The sequence below is a fragment of the Cyprinus carpio genome, chromosome B22 (assembly GCF_018340385.1).
Source record: "Cyprinus carpio isolate SPL01 chromosome B22, ASM1834038v1, whole genome shotgun sequence".
NCBI classification, from domain to species: Eukaryota; Metazoa; Chordata; class Actinopteri; order Cypriniformes; family Cyprinidae; genus Cyprinus; species Cyprinus carpio.
In genome coordinates, this window is record NC_056618.1 from 23,113,485 (window position 1) to 23,134,479 (window position 20,995).

A 20,995-nucleotide genomic window follows, 5' to 3' on the forward strand; every position below is an offset into this window, starting at 1 on the left:
AAGCCATTTTTGGTCTTTTGGAAGCTAAATTCAAAATCCACTTTGCTTAAAATCATGAGGGGGCACGGTTGAAACCGCGTTCCTGGAGGAGCAATATTTCGGCTGGGCCCCCCTCTGGTCTAGTGCCGTACCTGCTGCACCTTATCTGTCTCATGTAGCCTAAACCCTTGTATTCTGATTATGCACTGGGAAATTCAAAAGATTTATTTAAAGAATATGTATAAAAAAAAAAATATTGCATATAATGCTTAATTTGCATTTAGAACAAATCTCAGATGTTTTCATCTATTTATATTAATACCAACTCTCTCCGAAACATACGGTTCTTGGGTCATGAACGAGTCATTCGGTGTGGTTCATGGACCGGCTCAACCGATCACTAAAAGATCCGACTCATAAGAACGATTCGTTCACGAATCGCACATCGCCAATTAGGAGAGGTCTGTCGCCCAACAACAGCATTTCAGCGCGGTAAACCAACAATGGGGACCCGTGACGACGAATACGATTATTTATTTAAAGGTACGTTTTTTATGCATCAAAAATAAGAATAGACGTGTTTAGTTTTTCTTTATTATCCACGAAAACAGCAAGTTTCCTGATGACTGTGGCTAGCTGGGTTAGCTGGAATGCTAGTTTACTGGCGTTAGCTATCGAAATATTACCCGGTGGCTTTCAAAGAATCAAGAGTTGTATGCAGATTGATACATTTGAATATTGAGTTTAATGATTTGCATCTTCCTTCGACAGTATGAAAACGATAATGCAATTCGCTTATGTAAGTTAGTTAGCATTATGTTAGCTAAGCAGCTATATAGCGTCCAAACTAAAGTGAGATAACGTTACATAAATAAATAGCTGTTTCAATGCAATCGGTTCATACCTAAGCCACAGACAAAATATATTCAGCTCACTTCAGGAGTTTTGCTTCTATATAAAAAAACGTCGAACAACGTGTAAACTTAATTAGTCGTTTAGTAGCTCTGTGTTGGTTAATATTTTGTGTGGTTGCTAGGCCTTGGGAAACTTTTTTGTCGTTTATTATTACACAAGAGTCGCTTCTTGATGTTCAAACAGGCCAAATTTGGCCATAAACCTGCAATCGTAAGCATTTCTGTAGCTTTCACAGCGGGTAATTTAGTTAAATCATTAATCTGACACAAACTCTGTGATGTCAAGCTGACAACTGTAGATGACCGTGACGTCATTGTAAAACATATTTTTGGATGCATCAGATTGCTTCATGTATGTGTGTATATATATATATATATATATATATATATATACACAAGTTGCATTGTTTAATTTATAAGTTACATATCTTAAAGTTGCTTCCCACATCGGGTTCCTGTTTTTACAGTGTATTTAAAAAGAGTTTCAGTGTGTGACGAAACCACAGAGTTCTGCTGAGGTTTTACAGATGTGCCACTTTGGTCATTTTTGAGATTTCTTGTTGAAGGCTTTGACCGATTTTTAGATGTTCTCCAGTTCATCAACAACCGTTTTGTGAATCCCTTCAGGTTTCCTCTAGAGAGAATGAATGCCGACCACATTGCAACGGACACAGTATGAGCTGATTGATATTTTCTATGCCTTTCTCGTTCCTTATGTAATTTGTCTAGGCCTGTATTACAGTTTTTATGGTGTCAGGTTGATGGAGCGAAGGGAAAGTGACAGTGGAACCGGGATGGCTCACTAATCTAGAGTGTTTCTGCTTTACAAATGATGACATTGTATATGCGCTCTGGGTGCACACTTTGGTTTCAAGGACTCACATGGTAGACTGTTTCTGTCCTGTGGCCTTTATCTCATGCGGTGATGGCTATGATGTCTTCCCTGTGGATATGGTTTTGTATAAGAGCAGCTGTGAAGCTGTCTTGTTCAAACGGTCTGATGTTTTCTAGTGGTTCTCATTGGAGACTCTGGTGTGGGGAAGAGTAACCTGTTGTCCCGTTTCACTCGGAATGAGTTCAACCTGGAGAGCAAGAGCACCATTGGTGTGGAGTTCGCAACCCGCAGCATCCAAGTGGATGGCAAGACCATAAAGGCCCAGATCTGGGATACAGCGGGACAGGAACGCTACAGAGCCATCACATCAGCGTGAGTACATGAAGAAGTAATTAAGTCCTTTTTTTTTAAATTTGGGAAATATATAGAGTACAGATAAGCTTAACAGAATAGTTAAATCTTAACCCAGAGTTCTGTGTGTGGGACGAAATTACATACCAGAGTATGGCACTGTCCCATGTGGGGTCTTCAAAATGCAAGACTGAATGTGCTTTGCTTTGTGTGGCTCACAGCCATCATCTCTATGGGCCAATTAATTCACACTCATCAGTCTGTACGGGCCATTGGGTTCACATATCTTCATGATTTATCATAATTCTATAATTTTTAAGTTATTGATCAAATTAAGTTAATTATGTGTAGTATATTTGTAGTAGATCTATTGAAAAATAAAATTATTTATTTACTTTTTTAGAAATAATATGGAAAATATTATAGTCTGACTAAAAGGTATACAAAAAATGAAATTATTTTAAAACAAATTATGTAAAAGTAATTTTATAGAATTGTTATTGTTCAAATTAATTTAAATCTCATATTTTTTAATAATTTATCAATGATAATTAAATACATTAATTTTAGCATTATTGGTAAATTATTTTTAATTAATATATATTTAATATGGAGTATAATTTAAATTCTGTTTAATAATAGGACGATTTTTTTAGAGGTATATCTTATACTATAACTATACTAGTATATAGTAGTATAATAATACAATAAATTAAAAATAAAATAGTTTATAATTTATAATTCTATAAGTGATTTTATAGAGTAATTATTGATAATTGATTTGATGTATGGCCCATAATAGTATATTAGTTAATGATAAAATAATTATATTATTGTATAATTACAGTATAATTAATAATAATACTTAATGTAAAAAATGTAAAATATCAAAATTGATTACATTTTTTTTTTTTTTTTTTTAAACACACTGCATCATTTAGTAAAGAATCATGGTTAAATCATTGTCAGAAAAAAGTTATTAATCTCCTTTGTATGAATATGTTATTGTACTATATACTAGTGTTGCCAAAAGTACAGACCGTGATACCATTCGGTACTGAAATTTTAAAAACGTTGCGTCTATCAGCTGATCCATCACCGTCAGCGGATCCCTAATATATCTGCACATAGACGATCCGCTGATAGACGCGGCTTTCAAGCGGTCCCGTGTGTTTGTGTGTGAGTGTTCGGTGAACAGTGTGAAGCGATGGCTTCAGTGATCAATCACAGTCATGTCTGTTGAGCACGTGAACACTGTGGCCAATCAGTGCTCTTTGAGAATCTACTCAACAGTGCTTAAATCTTAGTGAGAGATTGACGTTTTTCAAATTTCATTACTAAATGATATCACAGTCGGTACTTTTGACAACACTAGTATATACATTTTTAGCATATATTTTACATGGGTCTCTTTCACAGATACTACCGGGGTGCAGTTGGCGCTCTTCTGGTTTATGACATCGCAAAGCATCTGACTTATGAGAATGTGGAGCGCTGGCTAAAGGAGCTGCGGGATCACGCGGATAACAACATTGTCATCATGCTGGTGGGCAACAAGAGCGATTTGAGGCACCTCAGGGCCGTTCCCACTGATGAGGCCAGAGCTTTTGCAGGTAAGCATTTCCTCCAGCATTTTCATGTTTAGTGAGAATAGATCTACCTGAGGTGTTAAATTATCTCTCATCTTGTGTTATACAGAGAAGAACAGTCTCTCCTTCATCGAAACATCGGCTTTGGACTCCACAAATGTGGAGGAGGCATTTAAAAACATACTAACAGGTAGGTCCTGATCGTAATTAAAGTTACTGTCACATTACGGTACGTTCACGCGGGGTGTCGAAGCTTGACCGAGGGTGTGTCTGAAGCTTGGTGCTGACGCAACCATCATAGTGACATTATTTTCTGGTGTTGCATGAACACAATTGGCTAGCGACTGCGCTAGGGTATTTGCGTAACGCAATCTGATTGGCTGACGCCTGTGCTGGAGCTTAAAAAGTTGAAAGTTTTTCAATTTCTGCCGTGAGCAACAGCAATGCCGCGATGCAACAGATCCACAATTCAGTTTGGCAACACGTAACGTCACCCATTTAAAGTAATTAAATAAAGTGCTACTTAAAGTAATCATTAGCGCATTTTCAGCAAAATTTAGTGGCCAAAAATCTGCTAAATTTACATTACGTGGATTTCTATTGAAAGTACTGGATTTTGTCAAAAGTCACTTTTAAACCAAGCAGATGAATGCGGTGATTCCATGTGGCCAACTCAAAATCATTGCAAAATATTAGTGTATGAAATTGTTGAAATAACTGGATTTTGGCCACAAAAATCCACTTTCAAACTAATCCAGAAAAATTGCAGTATGACCAGTATGAAACAGTTGCGAAATATTTAAAGGGATATATTTCGCCATGATGCAATATTCCTGTTTGCATGAATTCCTATTAAAATTGCTGGATTTTGCCAGTAGATTTTGCCTGTAAAAAGTCCATTTCAATCCAAGTTGATGTATTCTGCGAATCCATGTGACCAACGTGTGAACCTGTTGCAAAATATGCTCGGGGAAATCGGGGAATTGTCAAAATACCTCTCAAATTGCTTGCTACGGATGCGAAAAATGCAGAAAATTGAACCCGATCCAATTTTTTAAATTTTTTTTTTATGATGGACAAAAGTTTCGGAGGCAGTGTGTAAACGTGATTGACACAACGTGAGGTCGTATTAATATTTCAATGTGCGAAAATTTCGGACTCAGTGTGCAATGACCTTAACTCTACGAATGCGCTGAATCCATGTGACCAACCTGTTGCGAAATCTGCATGGGGAAATACTTCGCCCTTTACACGAAACTCCTGATCACATGCATTCCTGTTGAAATTACTGAATTTTTCTGCCAGCCAAAGAATTCGTCCCGTGACCGATGTGAACTCTATGCAAAATCTTTGAGGGGAAATATTTCGTCCTTTTGCGAAATTACTGATCGTGTGGATTCCTATAGAAATTATTTTCAATAATTGATGTGACCGCACCTTACTACATTCCCATTGTGCGTCTCAAACTAAAAGTCTCTTAACATGTCACGACTTTTTTCTTACAGAAATCTATCGGATCGTGTCACAGAAGCAGATCGCCGACAGGTCCATGCACGACGAGTCTCCCGGCAACAACGTAGTGGACATCAGCGTGCCGCCCACTACCGATGGTTTAAAGGGCAACAAATTTCAGTGCTGTCAGAACCTGTGACCCCACTTCCCCCAGCTCTACCCCCACCCTTGGGCTTCAGTTCCCCTCTATTTATCTCGGCTTTGCTCCTGTGTGTTGTGCTATGGCTACGGCTCTTTCCTCTTTTTACCTCCTTGTGATTTCCACGCTAATTCTAGACGTCCCTTAGAAGCGTGAATCTCTAGGTAACATTCCTTATCCTTGTTTTTTTTTTGGGGTTCATGTTTGTTTGTCCCTCTTTCTTTTCTTTACTATTATCCACTGTCTGAATTCACGTTTTCCTCTGAAGTGATTATTTGGGCGCTGATCGTGTGATCCGCTCCTGTGGAAAAGGGATGGTGAGGGATCAGTGTGTCTTCGGCTTCCTCTGAAGGCTATTCTTTGGGATCCACACTAAACGCCTGCGGTCTGTTGAGCCAGATCCCTGACTTGAGATAAAAGGGCAAGTTTTTTTTGACAAAAAACAAAACAAAACAAAAACTCTGATTCGCCTTGGATCGTGCGGATACCAAAGGAGGGCTGCTGTCATCTTTATTTCAATTCGTAAACATTTCATGCATCACACCTCTAGTCCTATGCTGCAATATTTTACGCCAGGGCTGACAGGTGTGAAGTTGTGCAATTTGATCAACGCGTTCAGATAGCCGTATATATAGCAGTTATGTGAATGCATCTATTAAGCGTTTCATGAATTGAGAAATTATTCAAATAATGGTTATATATAATATGTATGTAAACTATTCATTGCATTGCTGAGGTATTATAGCTCTTCAGTGGGAGAATGCAATGGTGCGCAGTGTTTTAGATGGTCAGTTGTTTCACCGGTCTGTGAAAGTCCATATATATATATAGGATTGTTTGACTGTCATACGGCTAGTTTGGAAATGCCTTATGTTTTCCCATACTGTGATTAAGATGCCTTTTTCGAGTGTGGTTATGTGACATCTACACATCCATGAAGTCACAACAGCTGTTTTGCCTTTTATCAGGTTACATTAAAATGGAAAATAAACTAAATTACTGTCAAAATCACAGTTGTGATTTTTGTTTTTGGACTCCATATTGCACAATATGATCTGTATGTCTGAATCTGTACCTAGAATAAGTGTCATGTGCCACACGGTTGGTAAGACTCGAGCGATCTATTCAGTTTCCATGTCACAAGCTCTTTGTTGGTCAGGAAAAAAAACAGGATTCAGTATTTTGATCTAGGACTTGGTAAAATTACTTAAAATTATTATTTTTATTTTTAAAGATGACTTTTCTTAATATAGTTAAAAATAAAAGACAAATAAAGTATTTAAGCGCAAAAGTGAACATGAAATTTTAATAAATTAATAGCTTTAATTATTAGCATAATCTTTTTTTATTTGTTTGCTTTAAAAAAAGACAAAAAAATTATTCTAAATATTTAGTGACATTCTTAGTCTAAAATAAACTAGAAAAAAGGGGAGAAATTTATACAAAATTAAAAAAAAAATATTAAGACATTCAAAAACAGTAATTTTGTTCACAGTTGCAAAACATGTCATATCAGAAAAATTACAATCTAAACAATTTGGTCAAAATGACAAAAGATGGGGAATAAAAGTGCAATTGATTAATATGCACAAAAGTGAAAAATGAAATATTAAACTAAGTGACATTCTTAATCTGGTAAAGGGGATAAATTTAAAACTAAAATCCTTTTTTTATTATTATTTTTATTAAAGACATTATTTAAAAAGTAGATATTTTCAGATTACACTTCTAAAACAATTTACTAGGAGGAAATAACGCGAAAAAAGTGTATTTTAGGCTACGCACAAAACTGAAAAACGAAACTTTACATTACGTTACGCATAAATATGCACATTTTGTTCAGTATCGTTAAAAATAAAGACTAAACAGGCAAGTATTTAGTTTAAACAATTATTAAAACATCAAACCATATTAACATCACAACGCATAAAGCCTCACATGAGCAATGAACAGTCCTTAGAAATAACAACAATAGGCACTTCTCGGATGACGGCTATTCACGAAAGCTGTCTAGGAACATTCCGAAGCAGCGCTGCGTAGAGAAGCGCCTCCCCCTGCGCTCTTATCGTACACGGCGCTAATCAGAGGCCGAGCCGAGTGCGTCTGCTGAAGGGATCAACCCAAAACAAGGCTTGTACTTTTATCTTATCGTTTGCAAACAAGCGCCACGTTTAAAAGGAATTCACCCTTAAGGCACCAGCTCAGCATGGGAAGCCAGAAGGTAAGATTAGACGACAAGAAGTGATGTTTTAATCTCTAATCCCAGGCTTTGATGGCATATTTTGCTACACGGCTAATGTTACTAGCAGTCTAATGCAGCTGCATTATTCCACATTCACTCTGACTTTGTCTTAATACGTATCGAATCCGGTTGATTTCGGTTTAAATGGATATCTAAGAAACATTTAGCGCTATATTGGAGGAAACTGATGTTTAATTGGCAGTTTGTGCTGTGTGCCAAAGGCCCACCCTAGATTAGTGTCTAAAGACAGCTTGATAGATCAGATCAGACCAAACCAGATGCTTTAAATGTGGACTGATGTTATGGCTGCACAGGGTTTCATGTAAAATGGTAGTGCAGTTACGCTGGTTATTCTCTCATCTCTGTTTCTGTCCGCACATCCCTATGCTAGTACAGGTTATATGTTGTTGGTTTGGTCACTAGATCATATCTAGATTTAATAATGCAGCGACTTGCCATTCATCAAAAGATGTGGAAAATAAGGTTTTGAAACATACAGTGCCAAAAAATGCTGTGTGCAAACGGCAGCTCACTGGGTTTTCATTTGTGTATTGTTCAGTTAATAGACTCAGTTGACGTCAATGTGCTTATTTTTGTATTATAATGATATATCGTGTTAATCGAATCCTCGTCTTGTTTCAAACCTTCTGTGGAACACAAAAGGAGACGTTCTTTAGAATGTCCACGATGCTCTTTTTTTTATTCATTGCAAGCTGGTAGTAATTACAGTTGCCAAGCTCGGAAATGAGACAAAATCAAGTTTTGGATTTTAAATAGTTACAAACCTTGGAATATAATGCACAGTTCTTTTCTTTCTGTCTTTATTATTTTTATGTCTTTATTATCAGATTGCTTTGCGCTTGTCTTTGTTGCTAGACAGCATCTGTTTACATTTACTTTTAATGTCATGATTTTTAAAATTATCATTATTTAAAATACCACATTTTTTTGTGTTCCAAGGAAGCTAGATCAGAAATGTACAGGGCCTCAACACACACAGAAAAAATTCCCAAATAGTTAAATAGTAGTGTCTGTGTGTTTATATATAATTAATTGTTTAAACACACACACGCACTAATTTTGTATTTGACATAAATGTGTGCCACATTGTATTTTATATTTGGAAAGAAGTAAAAGTAAAACATTGCCGAAAATTAGCTCTAGATGGCAAATATTTTTTTTAAGTACAAATTAAGCTCTAATGCATTTGTGGCACACTGTTGATTTTCACACAAAAAGAGATTTTGACTTGAAAAATAATAATAATTGAAAAAGACAAAGCAAAAATCCTGCTTATAGTAAGAAATTTACAATGATAGAAAATGGGATGGTTTTTGGATGATTTAAAAGCAGACATTTTAAATCTTATTATAATAAAAGCACTTAAATACTTTATTTTTAGTTTAAAAACTGTAAAGCTATTTAAATCCTTATTTTTACAGCGATTTTAGGGTTTACAATGATGTCTCTGCAGCGAAGTTGTAAAATTGGATGCAACTTTACACACATTTGTGTTTTTTTTACGCTTTTTATATAATTAAAATGGTGAGTCTTAGATTAGTTTTTCTTGGTTTAGAAAGTGGCCACATGCACTTACATTTTAAGTGTCTCACTATAACTCTTTTTAAGAAAATGAGGAGAAAGTTGAAAATAGGCCAAAAAATTATTATTATTTTTTTTTTTGGTAATCAACATTATGCCACTAATGCTGTCGATTGAACTTGTGTTGAACAAATAATATTCCTCTCACAGAAAAAAATAAAAATAAAATAATTTACATTTTGACACGTTTACCCTTGTTCTGTGAATCCACGTTATCTGAAAGATTTCCTGAACAGAATTTGCATCTGGTTGAGTTGGTCACATGAGTTTGTAGTTTGACAGTGTCTTCTGTGTGGTGCGTTGCTTCATTGCCAATTGACAGTTGACCATTTTCGCTGTGGAAATTTCCCTAATGTAACCATTGTAAATGTTCCTCTTCTCTGCAGTGGTAGGGTCTTTGTGACTTGAGGTGTGGCAGCGAGGCTGCTCCCTGATTCCTCCCGGTGCTCCCCTGCCCCCCGCCCTCCTGGACAGCCCCGAAATGACCACAGGGGAGTGTTGCCACCTCCCAGGCTCCCTGTGCGACTGCACTGGCAACGCTGCCCTGTCCAAAACCGTGGAGGAAGCTGACACCCGCCGAGCCCAGTACGTCACCCAGGTCACGGCCAAAGACGGACGTCTACTATCTACTGTTATCAAAGCCCTGGGCACCCAGAGGTAGACAAATCTGAACAATATTTTCAATGTCAAACAATATATATTCCAGTTGCCTAAAGGCAAAGCTATTAACTTCCTTCTCTGTTAGCGATCGGCCGATTTGCCGGATCTGCCACGAAGGTCAAGACGTGTGCAATAGCGAGGGGCTTCTCTCCCCGTGCGACTGCACTGGCACGTTAGGCACGGTCCACAAGAGCTGCCTGGAGAAGTGGCTGTCCTCTTCTAACACCAGCTACTGTGAGCTGTGCCACACTGAGTTTACCATAGAGCGCCGGCCCCGGCCCCTCACAGAGGTAACAAAGGTTAATGCCTTTAGCCTCATCTGCATGGCTCGGCTATTAGACATTTACTTGCTTGTGTGCTTACATGGCATACTTTATAATATTTGGGTCAAAGACGAGACATCAGCATCAAAAGAAATTTATACAAGTGATTTCATATTCATAGAAAGCAAAGTAAATGCAAGTGTCAGCTTAATTGCTTTTAAATAACTTTTGTGAAACTAATATGTCAAAAATGTGGGTGGTATAATGTTCCATTGTCATTCAGCGAAACATATTTATGTAAAAATTCAACACAATAAAATAATATATATTAATTAGTCTGTACTTATTAAAATATATATAAAGAAAAAGCGATCATACAAACTTTTATAATATTTTAAATGCTGAAAAACTTCTGGCTGACAATTGGGAAAAACCTAGTAGTTTGAAGGATGGTGGCAAATAGGCATGGGCTGATTACAGTTTCAAGGTATACCGCGATTTGAAAATGTCACGGTTTCAAAACCACTAATATTTTCCATTATACCATTCCTGCGGTATGTGCTCTTTTCCATTTCTCCTCAAAGACTGAAAGAGTAGGAATCCCTCAGACTGAGTGCAGTGTAGAGAGTAACTGACCCCTCCTCCTCCTGTTGGTGCGAGCGATCGGTCAGTCACGTGTGTGTAGGATGGCCCGGGTACACTTCACATTCAGCGTTCCTTTCTGTCTCGCGCACAGCCATGACGCACAGCTTTCAAAAGTATACACAACCGCAGATGAGCGAGGACGGATGAACTCGACACATGCGCAGTACCACGGGGTGCGCGGCTGTCCGCGAGCCCTCTTGATGACGATAATAACGTAATGCCGACGGTGCATGGACGGCCGAAGTATACTTTGGCCTTTACGCGATCGGCAACCGGACGTTTTTTGCCTTATTGCAACTCTCTGTTCTGGACTTGCACAAACTGCGTTGCAATGCAATAATTTTCCAAAATGTCATTTATGTGAAAATATATAGTCTGTTAACGCCTGTTAACACAGGCCAGAGAGGCTGAAGACGGACGCACAGAGAAAAATACTGTAGCAGGCAGATCACTCACTGTTCATGATGTACGAACTATTGGAAGAAAATCCTCTATATTGATTTGGGGGTTTATATGAATGAGTATATGATTATTATTATATAACTAAATTATATAAATGATATGTATATGAAATATTTTTTTATTTTTAGGAAACATATCAAATAAAAAATAAACAAATTCTACTGTTTCTAATATTCTGTATGTTGCTTAAAAACAAAATGTATTGTGTTTCAGCTGAATTTTTTTTTTGTACCCAGTCATTTAAAAATAACACATTTCAGAGCTGTAACAACAATACCGTGATATTTTTGCTTAAGGTTATCAGATCGTCAAAATCTCATACCGGCCCATGCCTAGTGGCAAAGATTGGTAAAAATGTAAAATTATTATTAATTAGTTTTAATTAATAATAGAGTCTTAATGTCATCTAATGATAAATATGCCTGACAAGATTTTTTTGGTATATAAACTATTGTTACACTGAATTACATTTTAGTAGGAATCTTCTGTAAATTGTGGAAATAATATAAAATAGTTATTATTTTTTGATCCGGAAAAAAATAAAGTTATGCAGGACAAATATTCTATTACATAAAATATAATTATATGTATTAAACTTTGTATTGTTTGGATGCTTGAAAACCAGTTTTTGACCTTTTGTTTTTTTTTGATAATATGTATTAAGTTATATAATGTTTGATAATACAATTTTTTTTTCTTTCTAAAGTAATACAATTTTTAATATAAATATTTTATTAACTATTACACATCCCTGCATCTGATTTCCTAAATGCACTTATCAGAATCAGAAGCAGTCAAAGTTTGGTTTAGTGGTGATAAGTATTCAAAATGTATTCTTTGACAGTTTGCAAATAAGTGAGAAAATATTTTCAAAGACTCAATATACACAATATACTCAAATGTACAAGTTTAGACATAAAGACGTTTTTTTTTTATTTTTTCACAAAATCTGTTATTGCTGTTTGGATGCCGTAAAACATCCACAGATGCAGCAGAAAACATCTAGGTCATGTTTCCAAGAATAACTTTATCCTTGAAATCAGAATTAGTCATAAAATAATGTCTTCAGAATCGTTCATAAAATTGTCTGAGAATTGGCCAAAGAGTTGTAACCTGGCTCAGGAAGGTAGAAATCATGTCTTTAAGGCAGTTTTTTTTTTTTTTATTAAGGGAAAGTACAAGATTTACTCACCTTACAAATTGTTGTTAAAAGCAAAAATGCTATGCTTTCATATTTTCTATCATAATAATTATAAGAAACAAATATTGGATTACATATTCAGCATATATGATGGAGGGCATTTTTATCATTACCGCTGTTATTATCTATGCAATGTTTTTGTCTTTTAATTAATACATTTTCATCCTTGTTTTGTAATGACTAATTGATTAGGTACACATTTCTCTTTTAAGAAATTATCCAAACATTAGATTTAAATAAGTCAAACTTACCATTGTACATTACCATAGTACTCTTATATTTAGACTCAATATTGATAACAAATTAAGCTGAAGTGGTAAAAATATTGTTCAAACAGATCTTTACTAAAAATGTTGACTGTGAAATTGATTATTGATCATAACATGTAATGGCAAATTGTCAAATTGTCTATCTATTCTTCATCACTAATCCTAACATAATCTTTCAATAGTGGCTCAGGGACCCAGGCCCCCGGAATGAGAAGCGCACCCTCTTCTGTGACATGGTGTGCTTCCTGTTTATAACGCCCCTGGCAGCCATCTCAGGCTGGCTGTGTCTACGGGGTGCACAGGACCACCTGCACTTCAACAGTCGCCTGGAGGCAGTCGGCCTCATCGCTCTGACCATCGCACTCTTCACCATCTACGTCCTCTGGACACTGGTACTGTATTACAATCCATTAAATGCAGATTTCAATTTTAATTCTGAAACAGAATGCTTAAATTCATTTTGGGCAATCATACAAAGACTTGTCTGAACATGCCTGGGTCATATTTCACCCCAAAATTCAAAAGGAAAAAAATAAATAATGCTTTGTGTTAAATATGTTTAATAATCTCATCACCTTAATGCAAAGAAATCTTGTTTTACTGCAGTGCCATAAATATCTTGTTCTCTTTAAAAAAAAAACAAAAAAACAACCTAATTCTCATTACCGTAATATCATAATAATTGCACATTTGCCACTCTTATAATGGACCTTATGCACTTTCTGTGGAAGATCTTGGTATTGTTTGCAATTTTTGCAAATAAGGTGGTAAGGTTTACTAAAGGAATCGTTTGCCTGACAATGAGCATGCCATTATTTACTTACCTATGTCACTCCAAACTTGAGTAATGATATTTTAATCATAGAACAATTGACTATACAATAGTTTTGTGCAAGAACGAAATGAAAGTGGTAGTCTTTCCAGAAACTCTGAAATCTCATTTACATTCAGATAATGGCTGAAAGCCCCCCTCCCCAATAAAAATAATGCTTTATGTTAATTGTGCTAAACGTGTTTAATAATGTCGGCAGTGATAGCCTAGTGAGTGAGCAGTGTGCTGTTGCATTGCAGGCATCCCTAGTTCGAATCCTGGCTCAAGCACCTTTCCCGATCCCACCCCCTTCTCTCTCCCAGTTCACTTCCTGTCTTACTCTACATTATCCTATATCAATAAAGACAAAATTTCAAAAATAAATCTAAATGTAATTAAATTAAATTTAAAAAAAAGTTTAATAATCTCATCACCATCATTGGCAAAAACTCTTGCTCAGTCATTCAAAGACAAGTCGCCTGCGATTATGAACGCTGTTTTTCATAGTTCAACGAACTATGGCTGTGTATTAAATGCTGCTTCATCTAAGAGCATGTGACGGAGATTTACTACTTTACTGACTTTTACTACTTTACTTTACTGACGAGATGCATATGACAATCGCATGCGATTAATTGCATAGCCCTAACGGTAACCGCTTTTTTTAAAGTGTAAACTGTCCTCCTCGCTGCAGTGGTGAAAAACTTTTGCAAAAAAAATGTTTGGTAATGCAAAAATCTCCTTCTCAATACTGCAATGCAAAAAATCTGGTTCTCATTACTGTGATGCAAAAAATATATTATTCTCATAACGTAATGACAGAAAAATCTAATTTTCATTGCCGTAATGTAAATAAATCCCATACTCATTACCACAATGCAAAAAATACACCTGATTCTCATTACCATAATGCAAAAAATTCATAAAGTATTTATATAGCACTTTTAACAAATACAGATTGTGTCAAAGCAGCTTTACAGTATCAAAAAGGAAATTTAGTTAATCATTGAATTCAGTGATGTCATCATCCATCTCAGTTCAGTTCAAATAGTATTTCTGCAATCAAGTCAATGATATGGCTGGAAAATAATTACTTGTTCCCCAACAAAGTAAGCCAGAGGCGACCGCGGCAAGAAACCAAAACTCCATTGGTGACAGAATGGACAAAATAGCCTTGATAGCCGATAGCCTCGTGGTTAGTGCGCCGACATATACAGCGCAACTGCGCTTACATCGACCCGAGTTCGATTCCTGTCTCGAGGTCATATGCCGGTCCCGCTCCCCTCTCTCTACCCAATACTTTCCTGTCATCTCCCCACTGTCCTGTCTAAATGATAAAGAAATAAAATGCTCAAAAAAAAAGAGAAACCAGGCTCAGCCCAGTTAACTGGCCAGATGAACCAGCAGGTTGTTCCATGCTGCAGCAAAGTCAGATTGTGCAGAGGTCTCATCTGGTTCCTGTGGTCTTGTCCCGATGGCCGTCTAGGAGACAAGGTCTTCACTGGGGATCTGTCTCTGGGGCTCAACTAGTTGTCCTGGTCTCCGCTGACATTCAGGGCTGTTGAGGTCATCTCTAGGTGCTGATCCACCATCTAGGCTGAATACAGACTGGATCTGGTGGCTACGGTGACCTCGGGATAAGAGAGAAACAGACTAATATTAGCGTAGATGCCATTCTTCTTACACTGTAACAAGAACAAAGGGTGTTATGGGAAGTGTTCCCAGTTCCGTTTGACTTAATTAATAATAATTAAAAAATTACTAATTAATGCAGCCTAACAACCCTTTAACAGATTTGAGTAAAAGAAATGTGTGTGTATTATGTGTAAGCCAGGTTAAAGAGATGGGTCTTTAATCTAGATTTAAACTGACAATGTGTGTCTGCCTCCCGAACAATGTTAGGTAGATTGTTCCAGAGTTTGGGTGCTACATAGGAAAAAAATATTTATATTTATATATATTTTTAATATAATATTAAAAAAAAAATCCTATGTTATTAAATTTTGTAAAAAATATTACATAGTAATATATGCCGGTATACTACATAGTAGTAATTACTACTACTATATTACGTCGTAATATTTTTTGCACCACCTTAAGTTTACACTGAATTTAAAAGAAAAATGTGTTATATTCTGGTAATGAGAATTGGAGAGTGGAGGGAATCTTCTTATAATATAATTTCTTATTTCATAGTTTTTCTTCTCATTCTGGTGGGAAATGTCACCCAGACAATTTTTTTTTTTTTATAAAAATTTACCATTTTAATTTGTAGGACCTGGTGCTCAAACCAAAAGTGTGAAAAATTGTCCCTGTTTTGCAGGTCTCATTCCGCTACCACTGTCACCTGTACTCAGAGTGGAGACGAACCAATCAGAAAGTCCGCTTGCTCATTCCTGACACCAAGGGTGCACACTCTACCCAGCATTCCTTGCTTTCCACAAAGCTGCTGAAAAAGACGGCAGACGAGACCATTGTATGAGAGACGTGGTGCAGGGGAGTGGGGCCCGATCGCGGTGGTATTAGCGTATTGACACAGTGTCATAAACTAGAGCCGCGGCATTTTGGATGCATTCTTTTCTATTTAATCCTTTTTATCTAAATATGTGAGCACTTCATTTATTTTATTTTTTTCACAAGTCTCTTTTAATGTGTTTTTTTCGAGCCTTTATAAGTGTGTTGTTTTTATTTATTTGGTTCTTGAACAGCCAGGCTGAGGCCCCATACTGTTCAGTATGCATTGTATTTGAAACAATCGGAAATCTAACTTATGTGTATAGACGATTCCTTTGAGCACAGCGGCGAGGGATTATGACTCAAATACATACGGCTGCTGAAGCTTAAAACCAAACCTTTCTTTCGTTTTCGATGTATCGTTTTTCTACTCATCTACCTTCAAGTACTTTCCATCTTAACCCGACGGAGTTGCGCCTAAGCAAACTTATCTTGTGGCTCCTATACGATTTAGTCAAGATATAAATATATAAATATATACACACTTAGTGAACAAGTAAGCTCTAAGCTTCGATCGACATGGGTATTACAGGGCCATTTGCCCAGGCAATGAATGTGGAGGCTGATGTATATCTGCGGACGCTCAAGCCCAGCCGGAGGTTAACGAAAAAAAGAGAGTGCAATAACACGCCACCATTGGCATGATTCTGCTGTGAACACACGCAGGTTTTCATGCATGCCTAGTTCATTTCGCAAATCTCATCAAATTGGTGACTGTTCGTGAGTTAAAATTTTGCGTACAGATCAAAGGCTGTTTTTCCAAATCGAACGGTCTCCGAACAACGTAAAACAGCATGCAGTGGTTTTAAAGTCGTAGCACTTTCTGACAACGTAGCCTAGATATGAGCTGAACAAATGTAGATATGTGTACGCTTTTGGGATGCAAATATGTGGCAACTTTATATGTTGTTGTTGAGTTGTGATAAGTGCAGATGCAAACAGACCTCTACAGTTCATTGTTGAATCATTTTTTCCTTCGTTTTTTTAGGTGAGTGTTTAAAGTTGAATGTGTATGTGTGTTTACAGTATGCATTTTGTAGGCTCTGGCTCTTTGTGCTGTTTAGTTAGCATCAAATGCCTGAGGTTGAGGATAGCATACTTGGGATTTTGTAGCAGTTCACTTTGTGAAAGATGCAGGTCAAGCCACAGAGGAAGAAGTAATTGTAAAGCTAAACATCATTGCCAGACCAGTAACGAAACCATCGTCCATGAATGACACTACAGTATTTAAGCAAAGGTGTTTTAGCTGTGTGTCATATTGGTGCAAGAAAATTCTGCAGAACACCAACCATAAGATCTTTTCGATCCCTACAGTTATGTATCGTCTGAAAGTGTGGGAATAGGATAGGCAGTATCGTAATTATTGCACATTTGCCACTCTTAATGTGGACCCTTTTGCGCCTTATGCACTCGCTGTGGAAGATCTAGGTCTAGAAAAGATTTGCGCAAAATTTTGGCGGTAAAGTTCACTGAGGGCATTGTTCACCTGATGATGAAAATGTCGTTATTTATTCACCCTAATGTCACTTCAAACTTTACTGCTGTTATTTTAATCGTAGAACAATTTTCGTGAATCATTTCCGAACGCGTACAATGACAATTTGTAGTGACGTTGTCTGTCAAGCTTCAAGATCGCAATGAAAGCGGTTCATATGAAACATGCGCCCTTTTACAAGTTTATACAATGGTTTTGTGCAAGAACCAGAAAGAAATAAAAGTGGTAATTTTCTCCAAAGCTCTAAAATCTCAATTACGTTGAGATTCTGTAATAGTTGATTTGCCACGCCTAGTTTTATTAAAACAGACTTTAAGTGAATCGCTACTTAAAATTTGGCTTCGTATGACTTCAGTTGGAATATAGTGCGCAAGCCGTATAGACTACTTTTTTTTTTTTTTTTTTTTTACTTTCTAGAAAAGATCTTTGTGAAAATTCTTCAGATGCTAATGGAAGCTTGGTTACAGGATGGGATACAAAAATTGTAAAAAAAATTAAAAAAAATGGTAAAATTTAAAAAAAAAAAATAATAATAATAAATGTATATCTCACAATTAACTTTTGGACACTACCAGCAGTACTTAATAAACAGTATTACTTTTTCCAGTTCAGTTCAATTCAGTTCAATTCTCTGGTATGTTAAAAAAATGTTTATAAATATGTTATATACCTTGTTCATTTTGTTTACCATATATCACTTTCTCACCAGAAAATCTGAATTGTGAGATATGAGCAATTCTGAGAAGAAAGGTCTGACTTGTGAGGCATTAACACAAAAAGAGGCTAAAATTGTAAAAAGTTGCAGTCACTTTTTTTTTTTTTTTTTTATATATTCTGTAGCAGAAAATAAAACAGATTTGCAAGACTCTAAATTCAGAATTCTGAGGGAAATAATTTAAATTGCGAGAATTCTGAGAATAGTCAAAATTGTGAGATGTAAACTCACCATTGTTAGAAATAAGTCAGAATTGTGAGATTTTGTTTTAATCACATAATGTGTAAAAAAAACAACAACAAAAAAAACCAGCATGTGAGTTTGTAACAACATGAGGTTGAATAAATAATGACAGAATGTTGGCTGAACTGTTCTATTAAGGCTAATAAAATGAGCTACCTAAGATATATAGGTCCATGAATTCTTTTATTGTAAATTCTGATGCGTCTCAATTGTAAATGTGTAGATAAATTGATGTCTCTGTTATTAAGAAGCGTTGTGTGCTTTAGGTCCAGGGTTCTGTATGTGTGTGTGTGTGTGTGTGTGTGTGTGTGTGTGTGTGTGTGTGTGTATGGAGCAGACAGTCCCACGAATGTCTGGATTATTTGCTGACCACTTGTTTTAAAGGACGCAGCTGATCGGCCTGCGCTTAGACGCACGCGCGAAGTTCACGCGCCACAAACAAGTGAGTCTGAAACCAAAAGGTGCTTCTGTAGTTGGATATTCAAACATGCAAAAGGTTTTTCCTTCAAATTCATCGCACCACCCATCTCCTGTCAGCTAATTTCGCATTGGGAGGATGGGAGAAAAAAAAAAGGTTTTCCTCTTTAAATGGATTCTTTATTTTAAAGGGAGAAAATTGTGCAATAGAAACACAAAATATGATGGCATTATTTAACAATAATTATTTTGATATTTTTGTAGTGTTTAAGGAATAATCCATCATCACAATCACCGTCTTTCCCATTGCTCTAAGTGTTTTTCCGGAAAGAAGTTGCCGATTTGAACCATTATTTCAAACCACTAGTGGTGTCGGATCACCAGCGACTTTACCATCTTAATGCTAACTTGAGGAATGCTGTCTCGTCGTTGCGCTTCCACCTGCTTTCTTCACTTTTTGGCCCATTCCTTGGTTATTTTGCAACGTAGGGTAATACATCGAGAGTGCAATTTCAAAAATATTACAATGCAATTCTTACCTATAACCTTAACAATACATGTATGATATACATAGATGTAGATGATGTTGCATATGAAGGACTTTAGGAGAGGGACGATGTTGAACTCATGGTTTTATTGTTTATTGAGTGTTTTTAACTTGCAGTGGATGCCAGTGAGCTGGCCACAATATGCAACAACGCAAGAGCAGCTCAAATGATGATGTTAATAAAACCGAAACCTCTCTGTTCCTCCAGTGCATGCTTTCTTATTTAACTACAACGGCACTTTCTCTAATTTAGAATATATCCTGATTAACTGTAAAATTAACTTTTCTTGCCGTTTCAAAAAAGAAGGCATTTCCAAATCTGAACTGAATTGTACTCAGTCTGTTGATTCAGTTGAAATAGCTCTAATTTTGCCCGTGTGTGTTTTAATGTATTCATCTATGTATTATTTTGCTTCTGTTTAGTTTTCATTTATTCACCGAGCACAGGATTTTTATCACACTGAACTTTTGAAATACTACAATGTCTATGTTGTGCAGTGGCTGAGAGAAAGATGTCTGTTACGTCCTCACCGAAATATGTTGGTGCTTGAAATCAGCCAAGAAAAGTGTGCAAAGCAAATTAAAAACGATGCTCTGGACCTGGTAACTGTGCTGTTGTTCTTTCCAGAGATTTCTGAGAGGTTGCACAATTTCAGAAATAGCTTAAACTCACTCTTTTGGGCAGCAAGCCATTTGTTATGAGCTGAAGCTCTGCATTTTATGGAAGTGTGTTTTCAACACAGAATCATGGGACAAAATTGAAATAAATGAAAATTCTGACTGAGATCTGAGATATAAACCCACAATTCAGAGAAGTCAGAAAGTTGTGAGATATAAACAAAGAAATGCAAGGGAAAATGTCTCAGAATTGAGAGGAACAAAGTCTGAATTGTGAGATAAGAAGTCACAATTGTATGTATGTATATATGTATATATATTAAAATCAGCTGAACTGGAATTCAAATGAACACAACAATGTGCAAAAGTGTGTTTACATGTATTTAATAGTCAAGAAATTTCCCACCAAAGTGTAGTTTCCACTACATATTAAATGATATGTTGTGTTTTATAGCATTATGTGATGGAAATGACATTTTTTAAACATTTTTAGAAAAACCTGGCAACACTTTTCATGCTTATAAATAATTAGCATTACGTACAGAGAACACTGAATACAATTTCTCACATGGTTTGTGTAATTTTATCAAAATTACAGTTTGAATGGGAAAACTGATCTGTTCGCAAGTGATATTTACTTTGATTTTTCTGTTTTCTTCACACACATTTCACCTCAGACTCACTGACACTGTCTCTAATAACACAGATATTATAATAATGAAATAATAATAATAATTAGGAGTTAAATTGTTCATTGTTGTGGAACTGAGGGAACAGCCACGTCTTTGTTTTCTGAATATTTAGCTCTTTGTTTAGAATGTAAAACACGTCATTTGAAGGCTGAAATCTGTTAGGTTTGTAATGAAAATCAACCTAGTAAAGTAATGATGCGATGGTTTTAACCACTACTACGGTGGACCTCAGAGATGCAGCTTATGTTGACTGTGCACCTGAGGGTTTTAAACCAGCACG

General features: G+C 36.3%; 2 protein-coding genes across 6 annotated transcripts; both read left to right on the forward strand.

The window, feature by feature from the left end:
- The first annotated feature begins 368 nt into the window (after positions 1-368).
- LOC109047341 (ras-related protein Rab-11B) lies at positions 369-6,327 on the forward strand. 4 transcript variants are annotated; one of them, XM_042749906.1, is made up of 6 exons: positions 404-522; positions 1,521-1,566; positions 1,905-2,100; positions 3,499-3,692; positions 3,778-3,858; positions 5,174-6,327. In XM_042749906.1, coding segments are annotated over exons 2-6 (618 nt in total). In that variant the 5' UTR covers positions 404-522; positions 1,521-1,565; the 3' UTR covers positions 5,320-6,327. The 4 variants fall into 4 exon arrangements, with proteins under 4 accessions (XP_042605839.1, XP_042605840.1, XP_042605838.1 ...); XM_042749904.1 differs by lacking the exon at positions 404-522 and adding an exon at positions 587-619; XM_042749903.1 differs by lacking the exon at positions 404-522 and adding an exon at positions 749-778.
- A 1,004-nt stretch (positions 6,328-7,331) lies between these two features.
- LOC109047340 (E3 ubiquitin-protein ligase MARCHF2) lies at positions 7,332-18,605 on the forward strand. 2 transcript variants are annotated; one of them, XM_042749902.1, is made up of 5 exons: positions 7,332-7,540; positions 9,550-9,820; positions 9,909-10,122; positions 12,846-13,055; positions 15,798-18,605. In XM_042749902.1, the coding sequence occupies exons 2-5, from the start codon at positions 9,645-9,647 to the stop codon at positions 15,954-15,956; spliced, it is 759 nt and encodes a 252-aa protein (XP_042605836.1). In that variant the 5' UTR covers positions 7,332-7,540; positions 9,550-9,644; the 3' UTR covers positions 15,957-18,605. The 2 variants fall into 2 exon arrangements, with proteins under 2 accessions (XP_042605836.1, XP_018920587.2); XM_019065042.2 differs by having other exon boundaries at positions 7,346-7,540; positions 9,909-10,113.
- Positions 18,606-20,995: the final 2,390 nt, after the last annotated feature.